General features: G+C 39.9%; 1 protein-coding gene across 1 annotated transcript in view; it reads right to left on the reverse strand.

Annotated features, from left to right (window-relative positions):
- Window positions 1-6,196: 6,196 nt before the first annotated feature.
- Window positions 6,197-13,129, reverse strand: part of vstm2a (V-set and transmembrane domain containing 2A) — a 78,300-nt gene continuing 71,367 nt past the window's right edge. Inside the window, exon 5 of the mRNA XM_079805960.1 lies at window positions 6,197-6,875. Coding sequence (XP_079662086.1) covers window positions 6,799-6,875 — 77 coding nt within the window. The 3' untranslated portion in view covers window positions 6,197-6,798. The remainder of the gene's footprint in view (window positions 6,876-13,129) is intronic.

A 13,129-nucleotide genomic window follows, 5' to 3' on the forward strand; every position in this document is an offset into this window, starting at 1 on the left:
AGTTTTATGTAGATGAACAAACCTCCGCCGTACATTGCCATCGACGGACTCTGGGATAGCAGCTGCTCTCAAAGTCACAAATGCCCATAAATCTCCAGAGAGTTTAGAGGTTCCAGCTGCTTTTATGATTAGTCTTCCAATTATGAAGAGTACAATTTGGCAAGAATTTTGCTAAACAACCTTCTATTGCACGACCCGTCTCATTAGTCAAAGACATATCGTGGTGTGTTTTTTGTTCCGTGACCTCATTTAAGGATCAGGATCATAGAGCCATCAAAGCGGTTCACATTACAGCTACAAGCCAGAGACGTCCATTAGTAGATGTCAGAGCAGCGATGTGTATCCTACACCATCAAAACATCAGGAACTTTTAGGGTTCAATTAAAAGTTGGCATTCTCATTTCCATGGTACTCAGATCAGGGTTATTATAGTTAACTAAGAGTGCGTTCACACTTGTAGTTCGGTTTGTTTGGTTCGCTTGACCAAAAAACAAAAACAAAACATATAGTCCTGGTAATTTTTAACAGCGAACCTAAAGTTCCCGAACCCAAGGCAGAGGGATACACTCACAACCTGATTGGTCGGCTTTTATGACGTATATTTTGCGACGGAGCTGCTCACCAAACATTCAGAACAATGCTGTGTGCTGATTAAACGCCATCATCTCATGCGTGTACATATGGTTTTATCTTTACCAGCTGAGAACTCACGAAGAGCTCATCAAATGCTCAACACACTCAGAACAGCAGCAGGACTTCCATTTTGTACCTCCTCATTGCTCCACGTTTGCCTTCTACTCATTGTGGATACACCGATCTTTCCGCGTCATCAAATCCACATCTTGTGACATCACGTCCTGTTTTTGATTGGTTCACATGTCTTTGGTCCGTGTTGCGCTCATATATCAGTGGAACCGCATCAGAGTTGGTTTGGAAGCGGACTGAGACCCGTCTCTTTAGCGTCTCGCTCCGCTTGTTTGGGCTCCAGGGTTGGGATGGCAGCTTCACATGTGTTCAGATGAACCGCACTAACCCAGCAATCGCTTTAATCCAACCAAACATCCCAAGTGTGAACGCACCCTAAAACTGAAACTATAGCCATGAAAAAACTTCACTGACTTTCTTCACTCAGCTGTGCTTCCAAAAATGACAAAAGCATCTTCAGTGCATCATAAATTTGCCTGTTCTAGTCATGCACTATTTTTCAAATCGAATATTATAACTGTGTGTCATTAAAGTGACAGTTCCCCCAAAAATGATAATTCTGTCATTAATTCCTCATGTCAAACCTGTGAGCCCTTCGTCGACACAGATGAAGATATTTCTGATGAAACCCCAGAGCTCTCTGACCCCTCCATAGACAGCAATGAACACTTTCAAGGGCCAGAAAGGAAGTAGAGACATCGTTAAAATTGTCCATGTGACTCCAATCGTTCAGCCATAATGTGATAAAGCATTGAGAATACTTTAGTGCACAAAAACAAACACAAATAACCACTTTATTCAACAATCTCTTCTTGTCTGTGCCAGTCTCCTACACGGTTTGCATTGTAAATACAGTACAGCGCCTTCAAAGGCGGTTCCCCATTGGCTAGCTTCAGCGTCATCATCACACACATGTGTTGTGGTGCTCACATGAACAGCATCGGCCAATGGTAAGCCACCGTTCTTGCAACGCAAAACCACATACACTCTCAGAAAAAAAGGTACAGTGGAGGTACAATTTTGTTCCTTGGGGAACAAAACGTATAACTGTACCTTTAAAAGGTACACAATTGGTCCTTAGGGTACAATTACCCCTACAATTAAGCATTGGCGGGCAAGTTGTTTTGCCTGCAGAGTTTGCCTCCAACCCTGAAAGACATCTATAGAAGCTCTTATTGAGTATTAACAGAGGTTTAGATGTTGATGTTTTAGTGAAAACTTAAAATTGGTCACCATTATGGAGATCAGTGTTCATTTAGTTGGCCAGTTTGACTCTTGGCTTTTTATGTGAGTTTGTGGTTTTTGTTACAGTGTTAACAACAAATATAATCTGTTCAAATCAAAAGAAGCCATAAATGAACCTTGTCATTGACTGAACTCATCACTGACTAAAAATATTAATGAATAATATTCACCAACAATATTTTCTTGCCACAGATCAGGCATTCTGAATTCTTATTTTTAAATACATTCCAGGGAGAAAAAAGTTGAGACGCACACAGATATCAAGAGTCAGCATATGAATCTCAACAATGGTGACATACTTAATGCTGCAATGCATGCTGGGAGCCATGAGTTTTTTACTGTGGTGGCTTAGTAGGGTTGGAGCTAAACTCTGCAGGACATCAGCTCTCTAGGACCGAACTTGCCCACCCCTGACTTAGAGGTACAAAAATGTCCCCTTAAGCGTCCCACCCCAGTGACGGCCACTTGTACCTTAAAAGGTACAATTTTGTACTCTTATTGAGAGTGTAGGAGACTGGCACACCCGAGAAGAAATTGTTGAATAAAGTAGTTATTTGTGTTTGTTTTTCCGCTCTAAAGTATTCTCATCTCTTCATCACATTAAGGCTGAACCACTGGAGTCACATGGACTATTTTAACAATGTTTTTACTTCTTTTCTGGCCCTTGAAAGTGTTCATCACACTGCTGTCTATAGAGGGGTCAGAGGTTTCATCAGAAATATCTGAAGATGAACCAAAGTCTGACGGGTTTGGACCAACATGAGGGAGAGGAATTAATGACAGAATGATCATTTTTGTGTGAACTATCCCTTTAATCAGTGATAATCCGCCATAACACTCATTTCAACACTCAGATGTTTTGTCTTGTCTTGTAGTGTGCCGGTTGCGACATTGTTAAATATGATTTAACTATACTGCTATATTCATAATATATGGTGTATTTTGCATCAAATAGTTTGTGGTGCAGGATAAACCTCGCTATGGGGTCGTCCACTTATGTGACTTTCTTCAGCATTTTAAGTTGCTTTTTTTGGTTTGCTGTTGAGCCTTTCTGTTCCTTATGTTTTAATCCCAGTGTAATCCCAATACAACTGCCCTGTAAGCCAAAACTGAGGAACGCACACTACGCACAACACCCTCATGGGTGAGGAAATGAGTTTTCCAAAGCCAAGCATAGATTTGGCAAAATACACGAGGGTCTTAAATGTATTTTGTAAACAGTCCTGCAATGTGCCCATCTCAGCAGTCTTTGGTTAAATGATATAAAAACACCTCGAGATATCAATCCATGAGCAGAATGCCAAACAGAAGCAGTTCTTCAGATTCCTGTAGGGACGTCTCGCTCTTGTTGATAACACAGTGTTGGTTAAATGTCACCATCCTATTTCCAAACACTGCTGTCGCATTTAAAATATGGTGATGAGGGCGTCGCAGGTGATGTTATTTTAAAGGGATCATGACATGAGAAATCAAATTTGCCTTGATTTGAGAGGTCTCAGCACCGTTAAAACATCCAGCAAGCTTCTTCGATTAAAACGTCCACCTCGTTATAAACAAAGCATTTATTTAATCAAGCGTCTCGTTTGAATATCGTCTCTGAATGACTCAGTCTTGCTCAAAAGTTTACACACCCATTGCAGAATCTGTGAAAATGTGAATATTTTTAACAAAATAAGAGGGATCATACAAAATGCATGTTATTTTTTTTATTTAGTGCTGTTTACATCTAGTCCACAAGACAAAAAACAGCTGAATTTATTCAAATGACCCGTTCAAAAGTGTATGAACCCTTGATTCTTAATCCGGCGTGTCGTTCCGGCTGTGTGTGTGTGTTTTGTGTGTGTGTGTGTGTGTGTGTCATTCCCTGATGATCCACGGCTGTGTGTGTGTTTTGTGAAAGTCTCTTGTTTGTCCTGAGCAGTTTACCTGACCAGCGTTTTTCATTAAAATCCTCCAGCTCCTGCAGATTCTTCAGTTTTCCAGCATCTTTGTCATATTCTGAGATCTGAAAGCAATTGAGGGACTCAAACACAACTATAAAAACAGGTTCACACATTCCCTGAAACTCCAGAAGGAAACACGACGCATTCAGAGCCGGGGGTGAACACTTTTGCACACAATGGGGATGTCCAAATGTTTCTTATTCTGTTTAAATATCAGTTGTTGTTATGCCCTTCAGAAGAAACAGAAGACACTCACATGTTTCCAGGAAGGCACATTAATTTACCTCGATCTTCAAATGCAAAAGTGTTCACCCCCGGCTCTGAATGTGTCGTGTTTCCTTCTGGAGCATCAGGGAATGTTTGAACCTGTTTTAATAGTTTTGTTTGAGTCGCTCAATCGTCTTCAGATCTCAGAATCACACAGTCACTGCACACACACACCCACACCCACACACACACACACACACACACAGAGAATCACACAGTCACTGCTGGAGAGGCTCAGCTATACAGAAGATGCTGGAAAACTGAACGACACACACACACAAACACAGCCGTGGATCATCAGAGAACGACACACACACTCAAACTCACACACACACACACACACACACACACACACACACACAGCCATGGATCATCAGGGAACAACACACAATCACACAAACACAGCCGTGGATCATCAGGGAACAACACACACACGCACACACACACACACACACACACACACACACACACACACACTCAAACTCACACACACACAACCGTGGATCATCAGGGAACGATACACACACTCAGAAAACACACACACACACTCAAACTCACACACACACACAGCCATGGATCATCAGGGAACAACACACACTCACACAAACACAGCCGTGGATCATCAGGGAACAACACACACACACACACACACACACTTAAACTCACACACACACAACCGTGGATCATCAGGGAACGATACACACACTCACACACACATACACAAACACAGCCGTGGATCATCAGGGAACGACACACACACACACACACACACACACAGCCATGGATCATCAGGGAACAACACACACTCACACAAACACAGCCGTGGATCATCAGGGAACAACACACACACACACTTAAACTCACACACACACAACCGTGGATCATCAGGGAACGATACACACACTCACACACACATACACACACACAGCCGTGGATCATCAGGGAACGACACACACACACACACACACACACACACACACACACACACACACAGCCGTAGATCATCAGGGAACAACACACTTACACACCCCACACACACACAGGATTAAGAATCAAGGGTTCATACACTTTTGAACTGGTGATTTTAATAAATTCAGCTGTTTTTTTTGTCTTGTGGACTAGATGTAAACATCTTTTATGTAAAATCTCTTATTCAGGACAGGACTAAATAAAAATATCATGCCTTTTCTTATTGTGTAAAAATAATGCACATTTTCACAGATTCTGCAAGGGGTGTGTAAACTTTTGAGCAAAACTGTGTTTTTTTTCTGTAAAAATAACTGAACCTGTGAACCTCGAGAAACATTAAAATAATTAAAAAAATCAGTGTCATGACCCTTTAAAATCAAGACATGTCAATCATCTTCTGGGAATCAGAGGACGTTTCAGCGACTCTTTGCGTTCAGTCTCTGAATAAACGTCTTCTTTGTGGTGTTGAGCGGTTAGAGGATATGTTTGTTTGGACTAAGTGTCTTCAGTGGCATAAGAACAAGACTAAAACACTCTTTTTAAAAGTGTCGCCATTGCTTTAGGGAAAATGGCACCTTCTCTGATAATTCACACCACTTCCAAAACAAAAGGCCAAACGCATATGAATACCATTCTGTGTGTTCTAAAGCTGCTCCTTTTCTAATTACAATAAAGAGCGGGGAAGAGAAGACCAATCGGCAACAGAAAAGCTTTAGTGGAAATCCATGAAACGTGATTTTGAAGATGGCGGAAATGACAGTCGCTTCAAGAGGTGAAAAGCAATCATCTTCCACACTTAAACGTAGGCGAATCACACTTGAGATGTGTAGAGGACACAATCACAACGTTCAATAGCACTGAAGGTCATGTGACAGCTTTAGCGATTCCAAGGTTTTCCATCCCTTTATCTGACCCAAGAGCCAAACAAACAATATCTCTCCAGCCCAACTTCACTGAAACGATGCTGTTGAATGGCACTATTGCCTCCAGACGTTGTGCTCACATGCTATACATGCTAACCGAACATGGAAGTGCATGTGAGTATACAACCATACTAACAGGACGGAGAAAGGAATATACTCACGTTTATTATGCCAAACATAAATGAAAAGCACATGTATTGGAAATCAATGCAGCGTAAACACTGTGATTTACGAGCCATCCAGAACACAACATGTACTAAAGCCGTGGAGCCTTTTGTTTTCAAGGCTGTGAATGTATGGCAGAATATGAAATCAAATACTATATATATATATATACTGTATATCTGTTCATATATTCATATGTTACACAAATATAGACTCTTCCGAACTTCAGAGCAATGTATTAAATTCACAGCTGGAGATAAAAGGTCAACAAAAACCAACCAAAAATATATATATGGGCCGCGAGATCCCCATAAGAGTCCGTGTGTGTGTGTGTGTGTGTGTGTGTGTGTGTGTCAGGCTTGATTTGGAGTGTGAAGCACGTGTCCACTATGGCAGTTTCCTTCTCCTGGGCGTCCGAAAAACAAAAGTGCTTCTGGTGATGATCGTTAGACTACATTGGGTGCAGTGGTTTGAAGTAAAGGTCGGGACGACTGCGCTGTCCGCTCCGTCCAAATAGCAGGCAATTTTCTCTTGGCTCTGAAATAAGAGTGATTCTGGGAAACACAGTCAGTGTCTTGAAACTATAGCCACGCTTCCCTCATGAGGACAGACGTGAGGAGGAGAAGAGCGAGTCCATTACTCGTCGCTATCCTCGTACCTGTGGGGAAAAATGATAGGACGTTGGATGTCAGAGATGTCACTTGGAAATAAAATAAACATTAAAGGGTTAGTTCACCCAAAAATGTAAATTGTGTCATTAATGACTGAGCCTCATGTGGTTGGACACCCGTCAGACCTCCGTTCATCTTCAGACACAAATGAAGATATTTTAGTGTAAATCTGATGCTCTGAAAGGCCTCCATTGGCTCAACTTTACACTCTCAAGACCCTTAAAAGACACTAAAGACTAAAGTTACAAAGTCCATCTCACTACAGCGGCTCTACAATAACTTTATGAAGACGAGAATAGTTTCTGTGCTCAAACAAAACCTAAATAACGACTTATATAGTGATGACGATTTCAAAACACGGCATCATGAAGCTTCGAAGCGTTATGAATCAGTGAGTCGATTCAGCGGTTTGGAGCGTTATGAATCAGTGAGTCGATTCAGTGGTTTGGAGCGTTATGAATCAGTGAGTCGATTCAGCGGTTTGGTGCGTTATGAATCAGTGAGTCGATTCAGCGGTTTGGTGCGTTATGAATCAGTGAGTCGATTCAGCAGTTTGGAGCGTTATGAATCAGTGAGTCGATTCAGTGGTTTGGAGCGTTATGAATCAGTGAGTCAATTCAGCAGTTTGGAGCGTTATGAATCAGTGAGTCGATTCAGCAGTTTGGAGCGTTATGAATCAGTGAGTCGATTCAGCAGTTTGGAGCGTTATGAATCAGTGAGTCGATTCAGTGGTTTGGAGCGTTATGAATCAGTGAGTCAATTCAGCAGTTTGGAGCGTTATGAATCAGTGAGTCGATTCAGCAGTTTGGAGCGTTATGAATCAGTGAGTCGATTCAGCAGTTTGGATCGCCAAATTTCAGCAGTTTGGCGGTTTGACACGCGATCCGAATCAGGATTCGACTCACTGATTCATAACGCTTCGAAGCTTCATGATGCCTTGTTTTGAAATCGTCATCACTATATGTCGTATTTAGGTTTTTTTTGCGCACAAAAACTATTCTCGTCTCTTCATAAAGTTATTGTAGAGCCGCTGTAGTGAGATGGACTTTGTAACTTTAGTCTTTAGTGTCTTTTAAGGGTCTTGAGAGTGTAAAGTTGAGCCAATGGAGGCCTTTCAGAGCATCAGATTTACACTAAAATATCTTCATTTGTGTCTGAAGATGAACGGAGGTCTGACGGGTGTCCAACCACATGAGGCTCAGTCATTAATGACAGAATTTTCATTTTTGGGTGAACTAACCCTTTAAAGTGCCCCGTTATGCCTCCTACGATGCGTTTATGTGCATCCAAGGCCGGAAAACACTTTAATTTTCTCATAATACACATTTCAGCATCACCTCAAGCCTCAAAGAGTCTGAAACAGTTCATTCAAAGATTCAGTTTATCTAAACCCCGCCTTTCTGAGAGCCTGCTCTACTCTGATTGGTCAGATGGCTCAGTCTGTTGTGATTGGTCGACCGCTCACAGTGTGTGTGTGTGTGTGTGTGTCTTCTCGCAACACTAACCAAACTCTTCCAGTCTCAGATACAGATACAGTGTGTGAGGGCGGGGCAAAGAGACGCTGTTCAGCCAATCAAGACTATAGTCTGGCATATGCAAATGTGTTAGATACACTCTAAAAAATGCTGTGTTAAAAATAACCCAAGTCGGGTTGAAAATGGACTACACTGCAAAAAATGCTTTTCTTACTTAGTATTTTTGTCTTATTTTCAGTCCAAATGTATAAAAAATCTTACATTAAGAATTATTTACTAGACAAGCAAAAGTTTTTGTCTTGTTTTGGGGGAAAATATCTCAAAATCAAGGGAGTTTTTGCTTAAAATAAGCAAAATAATCTGCCAATGGGGTAAACAAAATAATCTTGTTTTCTGTTTGAATTAAGATTATTTGTCTTACCCCATTGGCAGATTATTCTTAATTGTGAGTTATTTCCCCCAAAACAAGACAAAAACTTTTGCTTGTCTAGTAAATGCTTCTTAATGTAAGATTTTTTTAGATATTTGGACTGAAAACAAGACAAAAATACTAAGTAAGAAAAGCATTTTTTGCAGTGTAACCCAGCAATTGGGTTGTTTTAAGCAAACATCTCTCTAAACCCCGCCTTTCTGAGAGCCTGCTCTGCTCTGATTGGTCAGATGGCCCAGTCTGTTGTGAATGGTCCAGTGTGTGTGTGTGTGTGTGTGTGTGTGTGTGTGTGTGTGTGTGTGTGTGTGTGTGTGTGTGTGTGTGTCTTCTTGACATGAACAACACGAACCAAACTTTTCCAGTCTCAGATACAGATACAGTGTGTGAGGGCGGGGCAAAGAGACGCTGTTCAGCCAATCAAGACTATAGTCTGGCATTATGCAAATGTATTAGATAGGCGAGTAACAGGAAGTGAGACTGGATTACTGACTCGTTCCAGCAGTTCAGAATCACTTCTTTCGTTTAGAAAACAAGAACTGTATGTGTTTAAAAGTTTCTGTGTTCCTTCACAAACAGCTCTAATTCACAGATAATATTCGAAAAAGCATAATTGGGCACTTGAACTGAAATAAAACACACTATAAGAAACTTCATCTCCTTCATAACTCATTTCTATTTCTATGAACAATACTCATTTTGAACTTGTTCCAACTGAAATAAAATTAAACGAAAGCTATACTCTAAAAAATGCTGGGTTAAAACAACCCAAGTTGGGTTGAAAATGGACTAACCAGCTATTTTAACCCAGTGAAAGGGTTGTTTTATCCCAGCGGTTGGGTTAAATGTTTGCTTAAAACAATCCAATTGCTGGGTTAGTCCATTTTCAACCCAACTTGGGTTGTTTTTAACCCAGCATTGTTTAGAGTGTATATTGGCATTTACTGCTAAAAAACTAAATCACTACAACATGAAATAACATTTTAAATGAAAAGTATAAAATTCAAAATATTAATAAAAACTATAATCAGATAACACTGCAGAGCATCAATGAGTTTTGAGCATGGGTGTTTTCAGGCATTCTCATTTACATATGAATATCATGTGCATTTGTAATATTTATTACAGTTTTTTACCATCGCTATGACAATTTTTGTCAACTTAAACTCTTAACTTAACTAACACACCCACTGTACATCACACAAAACGTTCATTTCATGCTCAAAATCACACACTCCAGCACTAATTTTCAAAATACAATAATACACACTATTTCTACCAAAACCCTAACACACATTCTCTTCCAACAGGAGCATTTAGTCAATCATAGCACAATGTCATAAAAACACGAACACTCGATGGAATTATCGGCATTATTTGATGTGTCAGGTCTGCTTTTATACAATAGACAGTATATTGTATTGATCATATTGTGTGTGTTTTGAAGCCTCTCCACATTTGTGTTTTGTTGGGTTTAGTAAATGCATGCATTTTGTTTCTTTTGCTGCAGAAATTCTCCCTTGCTCTTCCTCATCTTCCTCTCCCTCATAAAGGCTTTTTTCTGCCTTTCGTTGTGTTGCTCTATATTGTTCCTTTTTCACACAAGATCAGCCCAAAGACGTCCTCTTTTACTGTATAACATATGGTCATGTGATTGAAAGAACATCAACACCTGAACAATTCCTAGATGGGAATCAGCTGTGATTTATATATTTGCATAACTTCAATCCGCTGTTTCTCAGGAACAATGGAATAAAATACAGGGGATATATTTATATATGTTTCACTTCACAGTATAAACAGCGGTTCACCTTGACTTTGGTCTATAAGGTTAGGGTTTAGAACATGATGTTATCTGCTCTGACATACAGTGTTAAAGCATTGGTCAATCTGGCAGTGAAGATCCAGTGTTTTGATCTAGGTTGAGCTTGTGCGTAAAAAAGAAGTTCAAGCATTTTAAATTTGTGTTAACTGTATGCATTTTGTGTAAAAGCAACACTTAATGTGTTGATAGTATAGCCTACACAGACAAATGTTGTGCTAACTGCGTTAAGAGTTTAAGAAATGTGTTAAAATTATTGAAAAAATTGTCATAGCGATTGTAAGTAATTGCTGGAAAACTATTTTAATGCAAATTTCAAATTTGCATTAACCCTCTGGTGCTCTACCGGCTTCATCAGAATGATATGAAACTTGGTGACTTTTCTAGCATTAGGTATGTAAACACACGCACAAATTGGGGTCATGATTCGAGCATGCTAATTGGTCGTAAAAAAAAAACAAAAGTAGCGTTCATTGTCCTTGGTCATAAATGACCGACCATAAGAAATGAATGGGAAATCGGCAAAAACACAAATTCACTGAAAAAAAATATATTTCTAACAAAAAAAAATCTAAAACTTTGTCTTTGAGATTTTTTAAATATATATTCAAATCCATCCAAAAAAAAAAAAAAAACATTAAATGTGTTCAAAACAGAGCTAGTGAATTCTCAAGCCTCTCCATAGAGTCCTCTAGTGGTCACACACATGGTTGCATGATTTCTTAAATAATTCCAAAAGAGGCGCTAATCTGCCTTCAAAAAAAAAAATATTATGAAGGCCTAGTCTCTATTTTAACCTGAAATACTGCACACAAAAAAAAGAAATTTCAACAAAAATGTTTTGTATAATTTTCAATGGCAAAAATAGACCATAATTATTGCATAAATATAAAAAAATACCATCAAATCACCTCAAAATACAAAATTAAAAAAATATATATATTATTGAAGAAAAATAAATTGCATTGGTTTTACTGGGGTGGATGAAGTTAAATTTGTATGTGACAACCAATGCAACCCCTAAACCAAGAGCACCAGAGGGTTAAAGAAATGTCATAATATCATAATCAATAATGTTCACATACTGAAGTTTATGTGCTAAGCTGGGGTGGATTTTCTGGAATGCACATTCATTTGTTTTACATAAACGATGACGTGTTTTGAGTATTGTGGAGTTTTTGACAAGGTGTTTCATTACAGCACCAGCACCTTCCCTGCAGGTACAGGAGCCGCTTTGGCCTTCATTATGAGAACTATAGCATTCATCCTGACAGCGAGGAGTTCATCCAGCCCCGAAACGCAATAAAGATGGGCTCCTCTTCCTCCAGATCACGTGCAACCCTTTTTAAGATCACTATTTTTTTAACAAAGTGCAACTCTAAGCTGCCCGGGTGCAAAATGCTCAGGTTTTATTGGTCTGCATCTGCCTATTCACAGAAGCCTTGTGCTAAAACCTCCCCACATAAATCAAACTGAAAACTGCCATTACACCATGAAAAGGGATTAATGCGCACAGCCTTCCTGCACACTTTCTAAAGGCTTTTCGGAGTATTTTTAAAACACCTATATGCTGACAGATGCGTCACGGAGAAAGAACGACTACTGGAGGCAAGTTTAGAAATGCATAAAGCTTTGATTGAATAAAATGCAGTTTTTCAAGCATGTGTAAAAAAGTGTTTTTTTTTTTTTACATGAGTTACCCTAAATTAATTTTCAGCAATTTTAAATACAATATTTTCATTGTTTGCTTTGATAACATTTGTAAATGATGAAAAAAAAACTATTGTTAGCAGGTTTGAGCATGTCCCATTTCTCACACACACACCTATAAATAAGCCTGAATTAAAAAAAACGCAGTTCCTGTTGTTTTTCCTCACATTTTTCTCTCCTTTGAACAATGAAATGAGGTGGGATGCAAGGCCTGAAGACTTCAAAGCAAATGTGATCTGATTCCACTCCTGCCTCGACAACAGAGAAGGAGCTCAAGGATGTATGCCGGCCATAAACCCCCCGAAAACAAGGCAACAAAGAGGAAATGGAAAATGAAATATTCACTAAATCACGGTGACATTTACGGGATTTTTCCGTCAGACCAAGCACGGCAATGTTCCGCGGGGAGCCTGATTCCAGCTCTATATCCGGGAGGAGAAACCTCCTCTGACCCACTGCTCCTCTCTGCCAGATCTCATTTGGCCCGAGGTGATCAACCCGAACGGGAACGTTCCTGAAACAAGCAATCGCATCGGACCGAAGCTTCCCTCCCTTCTTCTGCTGGCAGGGAATAATTAATCATTCCTGCCGGCCCTTTTTACTCCGGGCTGAAATGCGGCGTGGATTATGCATCGCATCTATACGTTCATTAGCAGTCGCGTCTGATTAGCTGTAAGGAAGAGCATGAGTCATGCCAGAATGTCTTCGTCTATAATTACAGCTCGCTCATGTTGTTGTAGTGAAGGTTCCCGAAGGTCAAAAGAGCTCAAAGTAAGACGTGGAAAGGTACATATTGTATGGCAAGCC

Source organism: Gobio gobio, assembly GCF_949357685.1.
Source record: "Gobio gobio genome assembly, chromosome: 23".
NCBI classification, from domain to species: Eukaryota; Metazoa; Chordata; class Actinopteri; order Cypriniformes; family Gobionidae; genus Gobio; species Gobio gobio.